The 19,933-nt window shown below is 49.1% G+C and overlaps 1 protein-coding gene across 1 annotated transcript in view; it reads left to right on the forward strand.

Moving 5' to 3' along the window:
- hdac4 (histone deacetylase 4) overlaps positions 1-19,933 on the forward strand; it is a 206,492-nt gene that overhangs the window by 68,232 nt on the left and 118,327 nt on the right. Inside the window, exon 3 of the mRNA XM_061225763.1 lies at positions 9,234-9,302. Within this exon, the coding sequence (XP_061081747.1) occupies positions 9,234-9,302 (69 nt within the window). The remainder of the gene's footprint in view (positions 1-9,233; positions 9,303-19,933) is intronic.

A 19,933-nucleotide genomic window follows, 5' to 3' on the forward strand; every position in this document is an offset into this window, starting at 1 on the left:
TGGTGTGTGTGGCGGTGTGTGTGGCGGTGTGTGTGGTGGTGTGTGTGGTGGTGTGTGTGGTGGTGTGTCTGGCGGTGTGTGTGGTGGTGTGTGTGGTGGTGTGTGTGGCGGTGTGTGTGGCGGTGTGTGTCTGGCGGTGTGTGTGGCAGTGTGTGTGGTGGTGTGTGTGGTGGTGTGTCTGGCGGTGTGTGTGGTGGTGTGTGTGGTGGTGTGTGTGGCGGTGTGTGTGGTGGTGTGCGGGCGGTGTGTGTGGTGGTGTGTGTGGCGGTGTGTGTGGTGGTGTGTGTGGTGGTGTGTCTGGCGGTGTGTGTGTGGCGGTGTGCGGGCGGTGTGCGGGCGGTGTGTGTGGTGGTGTGTGTGGCGGTGTGTGTGGCGGTGTGTGTGGCGGTGTGCGGGCGGTGTGTGTGGCGGTGTGTGTGTGGCGGTGTGCGGGCGGTGTGTGTGGTGGTGTGTGTCTGGCGGTGTGTGTGGCGGTGTGCGGGCGGTGTGCGGGCGGTGTGTGTGGTGGTGTGTGTCTGGCGGTGTGTGTGGCGGTGTGTGTGGTGGTGTGTGTGGCGGTGTGTGTGGTGGTGTGTCTGGCGGTGTGTGTGTGGCGGTGTGCGGGCGGTGTGCGGGCGGTGTGTGTGGTGGTGTGTGTCTGGCGGTGTGTGTGGCGGTGTGCGGGCGGTGTGTGTGGTGGTGTGTGTCTGGCGGTGTGTGTGGCGGTGTGCGGGCGGTGTGCGGGCGGTGTGTGTGGCGGTGTGTGTGGTGGTGTGTCTGGCGGTGTGTGTGTGGCGGTGTGTGTGGCGGTGTGTGTGGTGGTGTGTGTGGCGGTGTGCGGGCGGCGTGTGTGGCGGTGTGTGTGGCGGTGTGTGTGGCGGTGTGTGTGGTGGTGTGTGTGGCGGTGTGTGTGGCGGTGTGTGTGGCGGTGTGCGGGCGGTGTGTGTGGTGGTGTGTGTGGCGGTGTGTGTGGTGGTGTGTGTGGCGGTGTGCGGGCGGCGTGTGTGGCGGTGTGTGTGGTGGTGTGTGTCTGGCGGTGTGTGTCTGGCGGTGTGTGTGGTGGTGTGTGTGGTGGTGTGTGTGGTGGTGTGTGTGGCGGTGTGTGTGGCGGTGTGCGGGCGGTGTGTGTGGTGGTGTGTGTGGTGGTGTGTGTCTGGCGGTGTGTGTGGTGGTGTGTGTGGCGGTGTGCGGGCGGTGTGTGTGGCGGTGTGCGGGCGGTGTGTGTGGTGGTGTGTGTGGCGGTGTGCGGGCGGCGTGTGGTGTGGCGGTGTGTGTGGCGGTGTGCGGGCGGCGTGTGGTGTGGCCAGATCTAGCGCATCTCTCGCTGTGAGCGGAAATGGCGCTCTGTTCCTGCTCCTCCTGGAGCCCAGCAAGGTGACCTCAAACCCCCCCGCACCGCCGCCTGTTACTTTTAGTCCACTGTCTCCATCTGTGTGATTTCCCCAGTACATTACATTACATTACATTGCATACCGACCTTAATTAGTGCTTTTTATCCCCTCTCCCCTTGCTGTCTGGGAGTCCGTTAACGCCAGCGCTTTTTAACGGCTCTCCAAGCCTCGCCACTGTATACACTTCTCTCTGTATCACGCCAGTGGTCCTCACTCCTGCAGAGCCATAGGTGTGCTGGTTTTTATTTTCAGCTTAATGCTAGCGACCAATTAAAAAAAAAACTCCCACAATCCTGTGCAGCTCAAGCCTGGGTCCAATCAGAACGGGTCTGTCAGTCTGTTTCATGTGCCAGGTTTCCACTCCGCCAGTTCGGTTTGTTGAAATAATTTAGCTGACCAATCATTGAGTTTATATTTGCAGCTCAAAGTGAAAGGCCAACACGCATATTTCACCCTGGAGCTTTCGATTTGTATTCATACTGATTCAAGTAAAACAAATGCAATTTTGGAAGAAGTATGCATATTTTAGGGTCTAACTGCTGTTTTTCCAAGCTTTTTGTAAAACGATTTCTCACGTGACGTGACGTATGTTTTTGCATAATTATCGGATAATGTTACTGAATGTTAACACAGAGAGCATACCATCTGAGGCGGTGGGGGAGGGCTTAGGGACCTAAGTCACCGCTCTTTGCAAACGTTTTGTGGGCTTTAGAGATACAAAAACCAGGAAGAGAACACTGATGCGTGTGTGCCTTTAAAGATAAGTGCTGATTGAATTCAGGCAGGATTTCTGGTTTTGCCTCCCTCTCCTCGCAGAGGAAGGCGGGTAGGATATGTAGGTTTTGGTGGTTGGGTTGCGGTATCTCAGAGGACCAGGAGCTGATAAGACCGCACACTTCAAGGCGAGCACGTAGCGAGGGGCTTTGCTTTGCCTCACTTCAGTGGTTTGGCTGTTGCTATTTTTAACACTAACTGAGAACACAAGTCACTGAAAAACTATCTCTGATGGAGTACATTTTACCCTGATACATTACCTTGATAGTCAGTGTGGACTCCATACATGAAATCTGTTAGAGTTCATTCAGCACTTGTCTCCCAAATTAATCATCCTGGCTTTTTGGGCAAAACGTTGGTGAGGGAACGTGATAGCTCAACAGCTGTGGCGAGTCTGTACAATATTTACGCAAGCACCACCAGAGAATGTTCTAGTCCACAGGCCCAGCCTGCCGCTGGAATTCCGCCCAGAAAAACATGCGATTCCTCAGACTTCCCAACTGACCGCTGGTTTACTGGCGAAGTGTGTCCCTGAATCTGGTGGGTTCGTACGTCTGGGGAGATGTTTGTGAAGCTCGTTTCAGGAGTGAGCTGAAATGAAGGACCAGGGCTTGGCTTGGTCGTGGTCATGATCATGTGCGATGCTCTTATTCTCTGCTCATGCGCTACTGTTATAAGCACAAGAACAGCCGTTGTGTGTCTGGGACTTCCAAATAACCTAAACTGCTTCTGGAAGGACAGAAAAAACTACAAAACAATGGCGTAAAGTTCCGGGGAATACTATACTATACTTTCCTTTGACCGAGCTGAACAAGTGCTCCGCATCTCTCCCTCTCCTGTCTCTTCTTCATCTGCTCATTTTTGGTTGTATTTATGGTACCTGCGTTTTTGTGACCTGAGAAAGTTGATGTTGCAGGGCTCCTCTTGTGCTTAATAGGAATCCAGAAGTGCCTTGTTTGAATGGAAAGAGGCCTCCATCTTTCAATCTCTCCATCTCTCCATCTCCATCTCTTATATCTCCATCGTCTCACTTCAGGCTCTTTGAATAGTCCTCCTATTGCGAGATGGGTCAGTAAAGTGGGGCTTTGTGGCTCCATCTTTGGGGCTAGTGGGCTAGTGTTGGAGACAGGGCTGGAACAGAGGATGAACATGTTATACTGCTAAACTTTATAATTTTGTACCCGACTTGAATACCGCAGTCAGTGATGCTAGGATATCCCACGATGTTGATGCTGCTAGCAAGCTGTAGAGTGTCAGTGCTGCTAGTGTACTGCCGAGCGTTTGTGAGATGCTAGCATGCTACAGAGCGCACAGACAGGGCACGGTATTGGTGTGCTGCTGTGATGTGTGAGTGTCTGTGCTGTGTGATGTGTTAGTGTCTGTGCTACTGTGTGATGTGTTAGTGTCTGTGCTGTGTGATGTGTCTGTGTCTGTGCTGTGTGATGTGTTTGTGTCTGTGCTGTGTGATGTGTTAGTGTCTGTGCTGTGTGCTGTGTTAGTGTCTGTGCTCTGTGATGTGTCTGTGTCTGTGCTGTGTGATGTGTTAGTGTCTGTGCTGTGTGATGTGTTAGTGTCTGTGCTGTGTGATGTGTCTGTGCTGTGTGCTGTGTTAGTGTCTGTGCTGTGTGCTGTGTTAGTGTCTGTGCTGTGTGATGTGTTAGTGTCTGTGCTGTGTGATGTGTTAGTGTCTGTGCTGTGTGATGTGTTAGTGTCTGTGCTGTGTGATGTGTCTGTGTCTGTGCTGTGTGCTGTGTTAGTGTCTGTGCTGTGTGATGTGTTAGTGTCTGTGCTGTGTGCTGTGTTAGTGTCTGTGCTGTGTGATGTGTTAGTGTCTGTGCTGTGTGCTGTGTTAGTGTCTGTGCTGTGTGATGTGTTAGTTTCTGTGCTGTGTAATGTGTCTGTGCTGTGTGCTGTGTGATGTGTCTGTGCTGTGTGATGTGTTAGTGTCTGTGCTGTGTGATGTGTCTGTGCTGTGTGCTGTGTGATGTGTTAGTGTCTGTGCTGTGTGCTGTGTGATGTGTTAGTGTCTGTGTTGTGTGACGTGTCTGTGCTCTGTGCTGTGTGCTGTGTTAGTGTCTGTGCTGTGTGATGTGTCTGTGCTGTGTGATGTGTTAGTGTCTGTGTGCTGTGTCTGTGCTGTGTGCTGTGTGCTGTGTTAGTGTCACACTGAGCCGTGCCGCTCCCCGTGCCCTGGGCCCTCCTGGGTGTGTTGCCGAGGGAGCCGGGGCTTGTGTGCTGGAAGTGGTGCATTGAGCGCTGCTCCTGCCCCTCGCCCCGCCGGTGCGGGAGGCAGATGGCTGGCCCTCTTCTTATTCTCTGTTTATTTGCTCCTGCTGTTTTTTATATGTCCCCTTCCTCGGGCGGCTGGTCCAACTTAAACCTCAGCCCCCGGGGTCCTGAGAGAGGGCTCCCCATCCACACTCCTCCAGTTTCTCTTCCTCCTCTTCTCTCCTTCCCTCTCTCTTTCTTTCTCTCCTACCCCCGTCTCTCTATCGCCCTCACTCTCTCCCTCCTACCCTCTCTCCCTCTCTCTCTCCCTGTCTCTATCTCCCTCTCTCCTACCCCCTCTCTCCCTCTCTCTCTCTCTCCCTCCTACCCTCTCTACCTCTCTCTCTCCCTGTCTCTATCTCCCTCTCCTTCCCCCCTCTCTCCCTCTCTCTCTTTCGCTCCTACCCTCCCTCCCTCTCTCTCTCCCTGTCTGTCTCCCTCTCTCCTACCTACTTTCTCCCTCCCTCTCTCTCTCTCCCTCTCTCTCTCTGCCTCTCTCTCTCTCCCGGGCTGTGTCGGCTCGGTGGGATGATTAAAATGCCGTTATGGTGCAGCGTCAGGGCCGTCTGGTCCGGGGAGAATTCCAGAAATAGAGCGGAGAACGTGCCCTGGCTGCACAAGCGTTCCTGAACATCTCTTTCTCTCTTCTTTCTTTTTCTCTGTCTTTCTCTTTCTTTTCTGTTTTGTTTCTGGCTGAGGGTTAGCGGGAGGTGGGGGGGGGGGGGGGGGGGGGGGGTTATGAATGTTTAATTTCAACACTCTCATGTATTAATCACGTGGGCTGTCTGGAGCTCTGCTTGCCGGCTCTGAAAATAGCTCTGGCGAATCCTGAAAAGGCGGGCCCGTGTTCTCTGCATATATACCTGCACACATACACACATACAATCACTGAGCACGGTCTTAGGTAGACCTGTACACCGGCTTTTTAATGCAAATATTTAATCAGCCAAACATGTGGCAGCAACTAAATGCATAAAAACATGCAGACATGGTCAAGAGGTTCAGCTCTTTTTCAGAATAAATGTCAGAATGGGGAAGAAATGTGATCTAAGTGACTTTGACTGTGGAATGATTGTTGGTGGCGGACAGGGTGGTTTGAATACCTCAGAAATTGCTGATCTCCTGTGATTTTCATGCACAACAGTGTCTAGAGTTTTCAGAGAATGGTACATCCAGTGAGCAGCAGTTTTGCAGACAGAAATGCCTTGTTAATGTGAGACATCAGAGGAGAATGAGCAGACTGGTCAAAGCTGACAGGAAGGTGCCAGTGATGCAAATAACCACACATTACAACCGTGGCATGCAGAAGAGCATCTCTGAAAACACAACGCATCAAACCTTCAAGTAGATACCCACAGAATCCACAGAATGATTGAATGACAGAAGTAAAAAAGTAGTTTTATGAATACCTAATAAAGTGCTCACTGAATGTTCTACTGAGTCCTAGTCCTGCTCCTGTTCCCCCTCACGGTGGTTTGTACTATCCTGTAGTGGTCTGGGTTGTGACGGTCCTGTAGTGGTCTGGGTTGTGACGGTCCTGTAGTGGTCTTGGTTTGTACTGTCCTGTAGTGGTCTGGGTTGTGACGGTCCTGTAGTGGTCTGGGTTTGTACTATCCTGTAGTGGTCTGGGTTGATCCAGGGTTTAGACTGTGATGGTCCTGTAGTGGTCTGGGTTGATCCAGGGTTTAGACTGTGGCGGTCCTGTAGTGGTCTGGGTTGATCCAGGGTTTAGACTGTGATGGTCCTGTGGTGGTCTGGGTTGATCCAGGGTTTAGACTGTGGCGGTCCTGTAGTGGTCTGGGTTGATCCAGGGTTTAGACTGTGATGGTCCTGTAGTGGTCTGGGTTGCCGGGTCACGTTCAGGCTGGAGAGGTCGTCTGGGTTCCCTCTGCTCTCGGACAGCCAATATACTTACCAGCATATACATTTCTTCTGAGCCCTTATATCAATGAAAGCTGACATGCAGTAGAGTATGTACACATGCTTCTGTGTGTCAAAACAATTGTACTGTACACTGCACCTGGAGCTGTGTGTTTAACCAGTGTAGTGTTTAAAGAGAAAGTTCACTTTCTGGGGTTCTGTATCAAAAATATGAATATTATTGATTGGCCCAGACAGTTTTATGTATGATGATGGACAGTTTCTGAAAGCCTGCTGGCTTTACAGCGGCTGCTTTAGGGGCATTCTGGGGTTTGTGCTCAAAAGCAGGAAAATGCATTTGAAGTAACTTAGAAGCAATGTGCACAGCGATGTTACTGTATATTTCCAGAGGCTGTATGTAGGAACTGATTCATTTTGTAGCCTTTATTCATAATTATAAACATAAATATCAGTTTTTATATTGTGCTGGTTTTTCTGTCCTTCAGTCTCTGGAGACATCATTCTATAAGCTGAATTAGTTGGAGGGTCTTGTTTTGTTTTTTGACCACACACCCCTAAATGCCCTATACCTGCTATTGTGAAGTCAGCAGGTATTCAGGTCATAGGTCATGGTTGGCTGGTATCTTCTATAGTTACAGAGCATAAATATCTTCCATCCTACACCCAGACTGTCTGAGCTAGTACACTGAAGCTGAAATATTATTTTTAAAAACCCAGGAAGTGAAGCACTGACTGGTGTGTGAATGAAAAGTACAGAATATAGTTATGTCTATCTTCCTGTGTACCTTGTGGGTCACGTTCAACAGCCAGAGACAATGTTACCGAAATAAACAAATAGTTTACTGAAAGCAATTTACGTATTCCTTTACCTAACCTAACCCTAACCCTTACCTTCATCGTGTCCCTAACTCTAATCCTTCACTGGAGCAGGGCTGTCCCTGCCCCTTTGCTGACACAGACCCGTGTGTGTTCTGTGGCTGACGCAGCTCTGCGATGGCGGTCACTTCCTTCCTGTTTTCCGTAATAAAACGTAAAACGGTTAATAAAAATCGACAATAGACTGGAAGCACAGGCCTTATTTCTGGGATAAGCAGCCGGGAGTTGCACTTTGTTTTGGAAAGTGGGCATGGTGGTGAAAGCACGATGAGACTTAGCGCTAAATATTCAGAGAGAGTTTCTGTTGTCCATTTTCTCACAAATGCAAATGTTAGTGTTGGTTTCAGAAACCTTTTGTTTCTTTTGTTAAAAGTCTCATCGGGTTATTTTGCATTAATTCTTTTTTTCACGGTGCAATTTTCAGTCACTGTAGATACAGGATATACATACCATTGGTTCCATCTGTAAAATTGTAAGATGCTATTGAGCAACAACCATAATAATGTAATCCTAAAAACTCTATCAAAACGTTGATAGATGTCGTTGTTTACTTAGAATGCCTCTGGAGAAATTGTCATTGTTGTCCATTTCTACAAAATGTTCTTCTACATAGGAATTTTTTAACCTACGTTTTGTATGGGCAGGTTGGGCCCACGTGCAAGCTTATCTGACCAGTATCGGTAAACTAGTTGTACAGTAAGGGCATGATCCCCATCCGCAAAAAGTAGTATAATTTCAGCTCAGCCAAGAACCGGGTCGTGGTGTGGTATTGCAGTAACAACTGAGAAGCATTTTAACTCATGACATGATGTCTCCAACAATGTGTAGTTTCTTAGGCTTTGCCTCTGTAACAAAACCCTAGCTTTTTCAATACGCTTGCTGAGACTTATTCTTTGGCAAAAACAGTTCTTGAGTGGTTGTCTGTCAGTCCAGGTTGGCTAGGTGTTTGGGGTTGTCTGTAGGGCAGGTTGGGTAGGTGTTGGGGGTGTCTGTGGGGCAGAGTGTGAGTGTGAGTGTGAGTGTGAGTCTGAGTGTGAGTGCGTGTGCGTGTGCGACACCCCCCCTTTACTCCCTCTTCAGGGTATTTTTATCTTTTTTCTGGGCTCAGCTGCTACAAAAGGCCCTTTACACACAACCTCATAATTACTGCTCCTGTAGGAGAACAGAGGCAGCATCAGCTTTAGTATTGTGTGAACGCTGTTCTGTCTTATAGCCTCTAACTCCCTCCTTCCCTCCTTCCATCATGGCCAGGTGCTGTAGTTTATGGTACAATGCTGTAGACTGTATTTGAAAGGCGCTCTCTCTGTGCTGTAGTTTACAGTACGATGCTGTAGACTGTATTTGAAAGGCGCTCTCTCTGTGCTGTAGTTTACGGTACGATGCTGTGGACTGTATTTGAAAGGCGCTCTCTCTGTGCTGTAGTTTACGGTACGATGCTGTGGACTGTATTTGAAAAGCGCTCTCTCTGTGCTGTAGTTTACGGTACGATGCTGTAGACTGTATTTGAAAGGCGCTCTCTCTGTGTTGTAGTTCACGGTACAATGCTGTGTACTGTATTTGAAAGGCGCTCTCTCTGCTGTAGTTTATGGTACGATGCTATGTACTGTATTTGAAAGGCGCTCTCTCTGCTGTAGTTTATGGTATGATGCTGTGTACTGTATTTGAAAGGCGCTCTCTCTGTACTGTAGTTTACGGTACGATGCTGTAGACTGTATTTGAAAGGCGCTCTCTCTGTGCTGTAGTTCACGGTACAATGCTGTGGCCCATATTTGAAAGGCGCTCTCTCTGGCTGTAGATCACGATATGATATTGTGGATCATATTTGAAAGGCACTCTCTCTGTGCTGTAGTTTACGGTACGATGCTGTGTACTATATTTGAAAGGCACTCTCTCTGTGCTGTAGTTTATGGTACGATGCTGTAGACCGTATTTGAAAGGTGCTCTCACTGGCTGTAGTTTACGGTACGGTGCTGTAAACCGTATTTGAAAGGTGCTCTCTCTGTGCTGTAGTTTACGGTACGATGCTGTGGACCATATTTGAAAGGCGCTCTCTCTCTCTTGCAGATGGACTCCCCAGTACAGACCAACCCTTGGAGCTGCTGAAGCCATCTGGACTGAACCACATTCCTTCTGGTACGAGCCCAGATCCCTCCCTCCCTCTTTCTGTTTCTCCTACTCTTTCCCCCCTCGCTCCATCTCTCTCTGTCTCCCTCACTCACTCTTTCTCCCACTGTACCTCACTGACCTCTCTCTCACTCCCCCTCTCTCTCTCTGCCCCTCACTCCTTCTCATACATATACACACACACTCACACTTGCTCTCCCCTGGTCTCTCAATCCTTTCTTTCTCTCACCCTTTCATCTGTCTGTATGTGTGTCTGTCCGTCTGTCTGTCGCTGCTGTGCCCTTCTCTGGCCACGCTGAGCCAGGCAGTCTCCTGCATGTCCCGACTGTGGGAAAGCCATTGGATAACACTGCAGATAGGGGCAGCAGTGATGAATCCATAATGCTGGTCTGCTGTGGAAATCTGCTAGAACGAAGTCTAGGTGTTGTTGAGCCGTCTCTGTGATCAGGTGTACAGTCACAGCAGGTGTGTGTGCATGTGTGTGTGTGTGTTTAGAGAGCCTCTTTAGATGGTTTTTAGAGATCATGTGTTCAGGTTAACCAGTTGAAGAGCTCAAACTAAGGAATTGCCTTTCTGTTGGAGTTGTGCCGTTCTGTGCTCGGTACGAAAGAAGCACTGTTCGCAACGCCAGACTCCGGATAGTACAGCTGCTCAGTGACCTTACTGCTGAAACGTCCGGGTCAGCTGAAGCCCCCCCCCCACTGTCCCACCACTGGCCTGGGACGTACTGGAGACAGACGTGCTTCACTTAAAGTGAGAAAGAGTTTAACAGCTGGACCTCGTTCGGCCCTCCAGCCCTCGCTAGGTTTTTAGAGATCATGTGTTCAGGTTAACCAGTTGAAGAGCTCAAACTAAGGAATTGCCTTTCTGTTGGAGTTGTGCCGTTCTGTGCTCGGTACGAAAGAAGCACTGTTCGCAACGCCAGACTCCGGATAGTACAGCTGCTCAGTGACCTTACTGCTGAAACGTCCGGGTCAGCTGAAGCCCCCCCCCCACTGTCCCACCACTGGCCTGGGACGTACTGGAGACAGACGTGCTTCACTTAAAGTGAGAAAGAGTTTAACAGCTGGACCTCGTTCGGCCCTCCAGCCCTCGCTGTGCTCTTAGCGTTGGCTTAGCATTAGCATCTGCTGCACACAAGCACTACAGAGTCACTGTGAGAGTTTAGCGTTGGCTTAGCATTAGCATCTTCAGCACACTAGGGCTAAAGAGTCTCACTGTGAGAGTTTAGCGTTAGCTCAGCATTAGCATCTTCAGCATGCTTGCACTAAAGAGTCCCACTGTGAGGGTTTAGCGTTAGCATCTTCAGCACACTAGCACTAAAGAGTCCCACTGTGAGAGTTTAGCGTTAGCATCTTCAGCACACTAGGGCTAAAGAGTCTCACTGTGAGAGTTTAGCGTTAGCATCTTCAGCATGCTTGCACTAAAGAGTCCCACTGTGAGAGTTTGGCATTAGCATCTTCAGCACACTAGGGCTAAAGAGTCCCACTGTGAGAGTTTAGCGTTAGCATCTTCAGCACACTAGGGCTAAAGAGTCCCACTGTGAGAGTTTAGCGTTAGCATCTTCTGCACACTAGGGCTAAAGAGTCCCACTGTGAGAGTTTAGCGTTAGCATCTTCAGCACACTAGGGCTAAAGAGTCCCACTGTGAGAGTTTAGCGTTAGCATCTTCAGCACACTAGGGCTAAAGAGTCCCACTGTGAGAGTTTAGCGTTAGCATCTTCAGCACACTAGGGCTAAAGAGTCCCACTGTGAGAGTTTAGCGTTAGCATCTTCAGCACACTAGGGCTAAAGAGTCCCACTGTGGGAGTTTAGCGTTAGCATCTTCAGCACACTAGGGTTAAGAGTCCCACTGTGAGAGTTTAGCGTTAGCATCTTCAGCACACTAGGGCTAAAGAGTCCCACTGTGAGAGTTTAGCGTTAGCATCTTCAGCACATTAGGGCTAAAGAGTCTCACTGTGAGAGTTTAGCGTTAGCTCAGCATTAGCATCTTCAGCATGCTTGCACTAAAGAGTCCCACTGTGAGGGTTTAGCGTTAGCATCTTCAGCACACTAGCACTAAAGAGTCCCACTGTGAGAGTTTAGCGTTAGCATCTTCAGCACACTAGGGCTAAAGAGTCTCACTGTGAGAGTTTAGCGTTAGCATCTTCAGCATGCTTGCACTAAAGAGTCCCACTGTGAGAGTTTGGCATTAGCATCTTCAGCACACTAGGGCTAAAGAGTCCCACTGTGAGAGTTTAGCGTTAGCATCTTCAGCACACTAGGGCTAAAGAGTCCCACTGTGAGAGTTTAGCGTTAGCATCTTCAGCACACTAGGGTTAAGAGTCCCACTGTGAGAGTTTAGCGTTAGCATCTTCAGCACACTAGGGCTAAAGAGTCCCACTGTGAGAGTTTAGCGTTAGCATCTTCAGCACATTAGGGCTAAAGAGTCTCACTGTGAGAGTTTAGCGTTAGCATCTTCAGCATGCTAGCACTAAAGAGTCCCACTGTGGGAGTTTAGCGTTAGCATCTTCAGCACACTAGGGCTAAAGAGTCCCACTGTGAGAGTTTAGCGTTAGCATCTTCAGCATGCTAGCACTAAAGAGTCCCACTGTGGGAGTTTAGCGTTAGCATCTTCAGCACACTAGGGCTAAAGAGTCCCACTGTGAGAGTTTAGCGTTAGCATGCATCTTCAGCACACTAGGGTTAAGAGTCCCACTGTGAGAGTTTAGCGTTAGCATCTTCAGCACACTAGGGCTAAAGAGTCCCACTGTGAGAGTTTAGCGTTAGCATCTTCAGCACACTAGGGCTAAAGAGTCACTGTGAGAGTTTAGCGTTAGCATCTTCAGCATGCTTGCACTAAAGAGTCCCACTGTGAGAGTTTAGTGTTAGCATCTTCAGCATGTTAGCACTAAAGAGTCCCACTGTGAGAGTTTAGCATTAGCATCTTCAGCATGCTAGCACTAAAGAGTCCCACTGTGGGAGTTTAGCGTTAGCATCTTCAGCACACTAGGGCTAAAGAGTCCCACTCTGAGAGTTTAGCGTTAGCATTCATCTTCAGCACACTAGGGCTAAAGAGTCCCACTGTGAGAGTTTAGCGTTAGCATCTTCAGCACACTAGGGTTAAGAGTCCCACTGTGAGAGTTTAGCGTTAGCATCTTCAGCACACTAGGGCTAAAGAGTCCCACTCTGAGAGTTTAGCGTTAGCATTCATCTTCAGCACACTAGGGCTAAAGAGTCCCACTATGAGAGTTTAGCGTTAGCATCTTCAGCACACTAGGGTTAAGAGTCCCACTGTGAGAGTTTAGCGTTAGCATCTTCAGCACACTAGGGCTAAAGAGTCCCACTGTGAGAGTTTAGCGTTAGTATCTTCAGCACACTAGGGCTAAAGAGTCCCACTGTGAGAGTTTAGCGTTAGCATCTTCAGCACACTAGGGCTAAAGAGTCCCACTGTGAGAGTTTAGCGTTAGCATCTTCAGCACACTAGGGCTAAAGAGTCCCACTGTTAGAGTTTAGCGTTAGCATCTTCAGCACACTAGGGCTAAAGAGTCCCACTGTGAGAGTTTAGCGTTAGCATCTTCAGCACACTAGGGCTAAAGAGTCCCACTGTGAGAGTTTAGCGTTAGCATCTTCAGCACACTAGGGCTAAAGAGTCACTGTGAGAGTTTAGCGTTAGCATCTTCAGCATGCTTGCACTAAAGAGTCCCACTGTGAGAGTTTAGTGTTAGCATCTTCAGCATGTTAGCACTAAAGAGTCCCACTGTGAGAGTTTAGCATTAGCATCTTCAGCATGCTAGCACTAAAGAGTCCCACTGTGGGAGTTTAGCGTTAGCATCTTCAGCACACTAGGGCTAAAGAGTCCCACTCTGAGAGTTTAGCGTTAGCATTCATCTTCAGCACACTAGGGCTAAAGAGTCCCACTGTGAGAGTTTAGCGTTAGCATCTTCAGCACACTAGGGTTAAGAGTCCCACTGTGAGAGTTTAGCGTTAGCATCTTCAGCACACTAGGGCTAAAGAGTCCCACTGTGAGAGTTTAGCATTAGCATCTTCAGCACACTAGGGCTAAAGAGTCTCACTGTGAGAGTTTAGCGTTAGTTCAGCATTAGCATCTTCAGCATGCTTGCACTAAAGAGTCCCACTGTGAGAGTTTAGCATTAGCATCTTCAGCACGCTAGCACTAAAGAGTCCCACTGTGAGAGTTTAGCGTTAGTATCTTCAGCACACTAGGGCTAAAGAGTCCCACTGTGAGAGTTTAGCGTTAGCATCTTCAGCACACTAGGGCTAAAGAGTCCCACTGTGAGAGTTTAGCGTTAGCATCTTCAGCATGCTAGCACTAAAGAGTCCCACTGTGAGAGTTTAGCGTTAGCATCTTCAGCACACTAGGGCTAAAGAGTCCCACTCTGAGAGTTTAGCGTTAGCATTCATCTTCAGCACACTAGGGCTAAAGAGTCCCACTATGAGAGTTTAGCGTTAGCATCTTCAGCACACTAGGGTTAAGAGTCCCACTGTGAGAGTTTAGCGTTAGCATCTTCAGCACACTAGGGCTAAAGAGTCCCACTGTGAGAGTTTAGCGTTAGTATCTTCAGCACACTAGGGCTAAAGAGTCCCACTGTGAGAGTTTAGCGTTAGCATCTTCAGCACACTAGGGCTAAAGAGTCCCACTGTGAGAGTTTAGCGTTAGCATCTTCAGCACACTAGGGCTAAAGAGTCCCACTGTTAGAGTTTAGCGTTAGCATCTTCAGCACACTAGGGCTAAAGAGTCCCACTGTGAGAGTTTAGCGTTAGCATCTTCAGCACACTAGGGCTAAAGAGTCCCACTGTGAGAGTTTAGCGTTAGCATCTTCAGCACACAAGCCCAAGAGGCGGTGCAGTTAGTTGGTCAGAAGTGTGGGGTCTGGAGGACGAGCGGGCCCCAGCCCCGTACACCGCCCTCCCGAACGTCGAGGCGTGGGAGCTGTTTAGCTCCTCGCTCGCAGGAAACGCTCCCCTGGCCAGGAAACAGATGGCCTCACACGCTGCTTCTGGCCTGGTCTAGAGACTCACCTGCTGCCAAAGGGTCTTAGTGTCTCTCTTTGTGGCGAATTAGTGTTGCTCTAAAAGATGCTCTCGCACCTGGATCTGAAGTGTTAGCTGTGCGTGGCCCTGCCTGTGTATCAGAGCTGCATTACAGTGGTCTGCTGGAAGATCACCTTTACTGGGCCCTGCCCTGATACTGCCATGAAAAGGCCTTTTGGGCCTCATTGGGCGAGAGTTAATTTCTGAAATCTGAATTCCTTAATCTGAAATCATTGCTGTTTAAGCAAATATCGAGTCATCGCAAATATTATCATACTGTAAAAAAAGTCTTGCAATATCAATTCACGGTCATGGCCAGCACTAGTCTGCTTATAAGAAAATCAGTTCAGCTGACATTTTGGATTAAGGATGGCATGACCTGCACCATAACTTTCCGGTGTTTTCACCTGGAAACACATTTTGGGTTTTATATATGGAAGGAAAGAATCTTTTCTGTGATATTAATAATATCTTTCTGATCCAACTTATCTGTGAAATATGCCCACTGAAATCAAAACTGCCCAAACTGTGGAAGAAAGGCTCCACTGTTCAACTGTTCAACTGATAGTTGATTTTGTTCACAAAAATGATCTTTCTGTACAAACAAGCCCTTGAAATCTTAAAATGACAAAACGTCTTTCATAATGATGACATTAAAATATGCATGCCGGCATCATTGAATCAAGAATAGAGATGATGATTTAATTATTTCACAGATCGAGTGATCGCATAATGTCATCGATTCCTAGCATGGGGAAGTACCTATTTTTAGAATGCATCTTGGGGCGGGAGGCACCACTGGTTGTATAGAAGATGCCTGCACACATAACAGCGAACATCAGTACCATAATCTTAATGAAGTCTTAATGCTCAACCAATTGTCTCAATAAACACAATGTCAGATATGATTCAAATAATTTTATTCTCATCTCACCAATGTTTCACGCCCACAAAATCAGTATCCAATGGCTTCGCTGAATACTTCACTCCGTTGGACGGGATGTGTGGAACATTATTATCCCCTGTCCTTCTGGCTGTGAAACAGCGCAGGCACTGTGCTAAATTAATGCGCTTTGTTCTGACTCGATAAATAAAGTGGATATTTCTAAGAGCAGGCAGGCCAGCTATAAACAGCTACAAAATTATACTTGCAGCACTGTGAGCCTGATGTACGTGAATGAGTGTAACAAGAGTTGCAGATCTAGCTACAGCTTGCCTATGTTTATAATTTAGCCTCTGTTTTGGATATAATTCAATTGTTGGCCAGCTAGCCATCTGTGATAACAAACATGCTGTGGGACCATTTTGACTTAAAACCAAATTTAATATAAGGTAGATCTGGCTGAGGTACTAGAAAGAGGCGTTCATTGCTAAGTGGTGTGGGTATGGGATATTTGCTGGAATACTGAAGTCAATTTGCAGTGGAGTCAGATTTAGTAAGTTTGCCTCTGTCCTGTCTGCGCTGCATGAGTGTCCTGTGTTGCTCTGTCTTTCACACTCTGCTTTTTTGTGCCACTAAATTAATAATATTCTAACTGTTATTTTAAGTGTTTGTTCTAGTATTTTTCCCCACTTGCTCGGGAAGTTCAGCTTTGGGTCACGCCAAAGATTTCTGTGCAGGAGCAGCCCTGCCTTAGTGTGACGGCACAGAGCAAACAACCCGGCCTCCTCCCAGCATGCACTGGGCCCCGCTTGCTTCCCGGCATCTGCTGTAGCTCCCAATCCCATTGTTACAGCCCCACTGTTACAGTCCGGCTGTTACACGCCTGCTGTTACAGCCCCTCTGTTACAGCCCTGCTGTTACACTCCTGCTGTTACAGTCCTGCTGTTACAGCCCCTCTGTTACAGTCCTGCTGTTACAGCCCTGCTGTTACACTCCTAATGTTACACTCCTGCTTTTACAGTCCTGCTGTTACAGCCCCTCTGTTACACTCCTGCTGTTACAGTCCTGCTGTTACAGCCCCTCTGTTACACTCCTGCTGTTACAGTCCTGCTGTTACAGTCCCTCAGTTACAGCCCCTCTGTTACAGCCCCTGTGTTACACTCCTGCTGTTACAGCCCCTCTGTTACACTCCTGCTGTTACAGCCCCTCTGTTACAGACCCTCTGTTACAGTCCCTCTGTTACAGCCCTTCTGTTACAGCCCCTCTGTTACAGACCCTCTGTTACAGTCCTGCTGTTACACTCCCACTGTTACAGTCCCTGTCCCTCCAGCTGAACTCTCCTCTGTAAAAACAGCAGCAATCAATATGAGATCTCTCCAAGCCAATTATTCTGTATTAAGTGTGCAATTAGGAGATATTAGCATGAGCTGCTCAGCCTGCGAGTGGTGCATGATGGGAACAGTTTGAGTGTGCTTTGTTAAGCTCTGTGGCGTGTGAAGCCAGCCAGCTGGAGCCTGAGGCGTGTTACGGGCCCAGGCAGGAGCACCACACGGACAGGTACTGAGTGGAGCAGAGCGCTGTGGCCGGCGGAGCCTGGACCGGTGGCCGGTCTTGTGGGGACTCGTGCCCAGACCCCCGCCGTCTGCCTCTGCTTTACTGCCTGGCTCTGTCTGTGTTATACATATGCTGCTATTCTCTGTGCTGCTACTGCTGCCACCGTGTGTGTGTGTGTGTGTGTGTGTGTGTGTGTGTGTGTGTGTACAGGTGTGTGTATATACAGTACATTTGTGTGTGTGCATTTGTATGATTACATGGGTGTGGTATGTGGATACGATTTTCTGTGTTTGTGGTCTTTGTGTATGCATTGTGTGTGTGGGTGTGTTTGTGTGTACTATATATGTCTGTGCATGTGTGTGAATGCAGGCATGCATACATGTGTGTGTTCTGTATGTCTGTGTGTGAACTTGCAATTGTTAATTTGTCTCAGGAAAATGGTCAGTGGAGCTTTCTCTCTCCATTGACGAGGAAACACAGACAGGCACTGATAGCCCACTTTGATTCACAAAAACAAGGGTGTCAAGCTGAAATATACGCTACGATCAACTCTGCACAGCCATTTCCGTCAATAACAAATTTCACCTCTACGCCCGGCCGGTCGTGAATTATTTGGGCGTGTGCATAATTTAGCGCATTGGAGTGCTTGTTAGAGGTGATGTCACTGCGTGTTATGAGCTATACTTGGCCTGGTTTATGTGATATTTATGACGGGCCGCATCCCGGGCTCTGATTGGACGCATCTGTTCCCCCCCGCCCTGCGCGCGGCGGGCTTTGCGTGTGCAGAGCAGACGGTGGGCGAGTTTGGAAGGGCGCTATAGCGAAGACGCAGAACGTGGGCTCATCCTTCACAGGAACACTGAACGCAAGCATCACGCTCTGAGACACATGCTCACATGGAACAGGAGGGGGGGGGGGGGGCGGTGTTTGGGTAGTGGTGAAACATGCTTCACTGCCACCCCCCCCCCCCCCCTTTTTTTACAGAAGGAAACGTTCACCGGTGAATGAAGTGGGGTTTCGCTAGTGGACCAGTCAAATTCCCCTCTCTAGCTGTGTCTCAAACCGCGTGCTTCTGTGCTTCAAGTGCCCCTAGCGAGCACGCTTGGAGTCAGTCTTATTTGTTCCCTGCTGTAAAAATCCAGCTATGAATGATTACACACTTGTGGCAATGACGGTACGTGATGGGGATCTGCTATGTGAATGATGAACAACACAATGTCACCGAGAAGTGCACCCCCACTCATGTAGCTTTCTGTGCTACCATGCCATCGTGCTCCACATGCTGACTCCCGAACGCCAACTGGCGTATGGGAGCACGGAAGTTCACAGTTTGAGACTCTTGAGACTCCAGCGCGTTGTACGTTTCCCCTGGCTCATACGAAACAGGACCGCCCCGGGGATTATTTTACTCACCCAGGCAGAGATACTGATTTCTCTCTTTTCCTGCGCACTTCACCAGTCTTTTCACCTGTGGGGTTGAAGCGCTGCGGGGGCTGAAGACGCTAATGCTAAGCTAACGATGACGACTCACATTGGGACTCTGCTACTACAGTGCCTTTAGCGCTGATGCGCTAACGCTAACGCTAAACTCTAATAGCGAGACTGCTACCGCTCTGCTTTAGTGCCCGTTTGCTGAAGATGCTAATGCTAAGCTAAAGCTAAAAGGGCTCTCACAGTGCCCCTCATTCTGCCCATCCTCACCTGCCCATCTGGGTTTGTAGGGTAGGAAGCTAATTTAGCGTTGAAGCGAACCTGCAGCCACCCACTCGCTGCACTTCCATCTGCTTCCAAACGCAGACTTGCATTCACAACGCAGTACGGCAGTACGGCAGTGTGGCAGTGTGGCAGTACGGCAGTATGGCAGTACGGCAGTATGGCAGGCAGTACGGCAGTATGGCAGTACGGAAACCCTGCAGACCTGGCGGGGCAGTCGGTGGGATGTTGAGCGTGTTGCCTCTGGTTCTCACGCAGCAGTTAGCAACACTGTGGCTGAACACTGCCGTGTGTGTGTGAGTGTGGTGTGTGTGTGTGTGTGTGTGTGTGTGTGTGTGTGTGTGTGTGTGGTGTATGAGTGGTGTGTGTGTGTGTGAGTGTGTGTGAGCAGTGTGTGTGTGTGTGTGTGTGTATGTGTGAGTGAATGTGTGTGTGTGTGTGTGTGTGTGAGTGAGTGTGTGTGTGTGTGTGAGTGGTGCGTGAGTGGTGTGTGTGTGTGTGTCTGTGAGTGTGTGTGTGTTTGTGTGTGAGTGAGTGAGTGTGTGTGGTGTATGAGTGGTGTGTGTGAGTGTGTGTGTGTGTGTGTGTATGACCGGTGAGTATAGTGTGTGGGTGTGTTTGTATGTGAGTGTGTGTGTATGAGCAGGGGGTATAGTGTGTGGGTGTGTGTGTGTGTGAGTGGTGTATGAGCTGTGTGTGTGGGGTGTGTGAGAGACGGGCTGGGTACTGTGTCTACACTCTGCGGCCAAACTCATTCCATCACTCCTCTGTCTTTATCTGGCACACTGAATAATACATGAGCTCTTAAGTGCTAAGGAGAGGGAGGGAGGGAGGGAGAGAGAGAATGAGAGAGAGAAAGATAGAGAGAGAGAGAGAGGGAGAGAGGGAGAGAGAGATGAAGGAAGATCTGGGGGTGGTGGAGGTGGGAGTGCCATGCTAATGTAACTGATACATTAGCATTTCAAAACCCAAGTGTGAAAATGACTTTACACACCAGGCCTGCCTTTGAACCAGAGAGCTGTATTATCTCTCTCTCTCTCTCTCTCTCTCTCTCTCTCTCTCTCTCTCTCTCTCTCTCTCTCTCTCTCTCTCTCTCTCTCTCTCTCTCTCTCTCTCTCTCTCTCTCTCTCTCTCTCTCTGCCCATATACAGTTTCCTTCGCCTCACCTTAAGTAAAGGCGGGAGGAAAGGCGTGTGTGAGACAGGGAGGTGCACAGGTGTGTGTGAGGAGAGACAGGGAGGTGCACAGGTGTGTGTGAGACAGGGAGGTGCACAGGTGTGTGTGAGGAGAGACAGGGAGGTGCACAGGTGTGTGTGAGACAGGGAGGTGCACAGGTGTGTGTGAGACAGGGAGGTGCACAGGTGTGTGTGAGGAGAGACAGGGAGGTGCACAGGTGTGTGTGAGACAGGGAGGTGCACAGGTGTGTGTGAGACAGGGAGGTGCACAGGTGTGTGTGA

Source organism: Conger conger, chromosome 17, assembly GCF_963514075.1.
Source record: "Conger conger chromosome 17, fConCon1.1, whole genome shotgun sequence".
Classification (NCBI taxonomy): domain Eukaryota; kingdom Metazoa; phylum Chordata; class Actinopteri; order Anguilliformes; family Congridae; genus Conger; species Conger conger.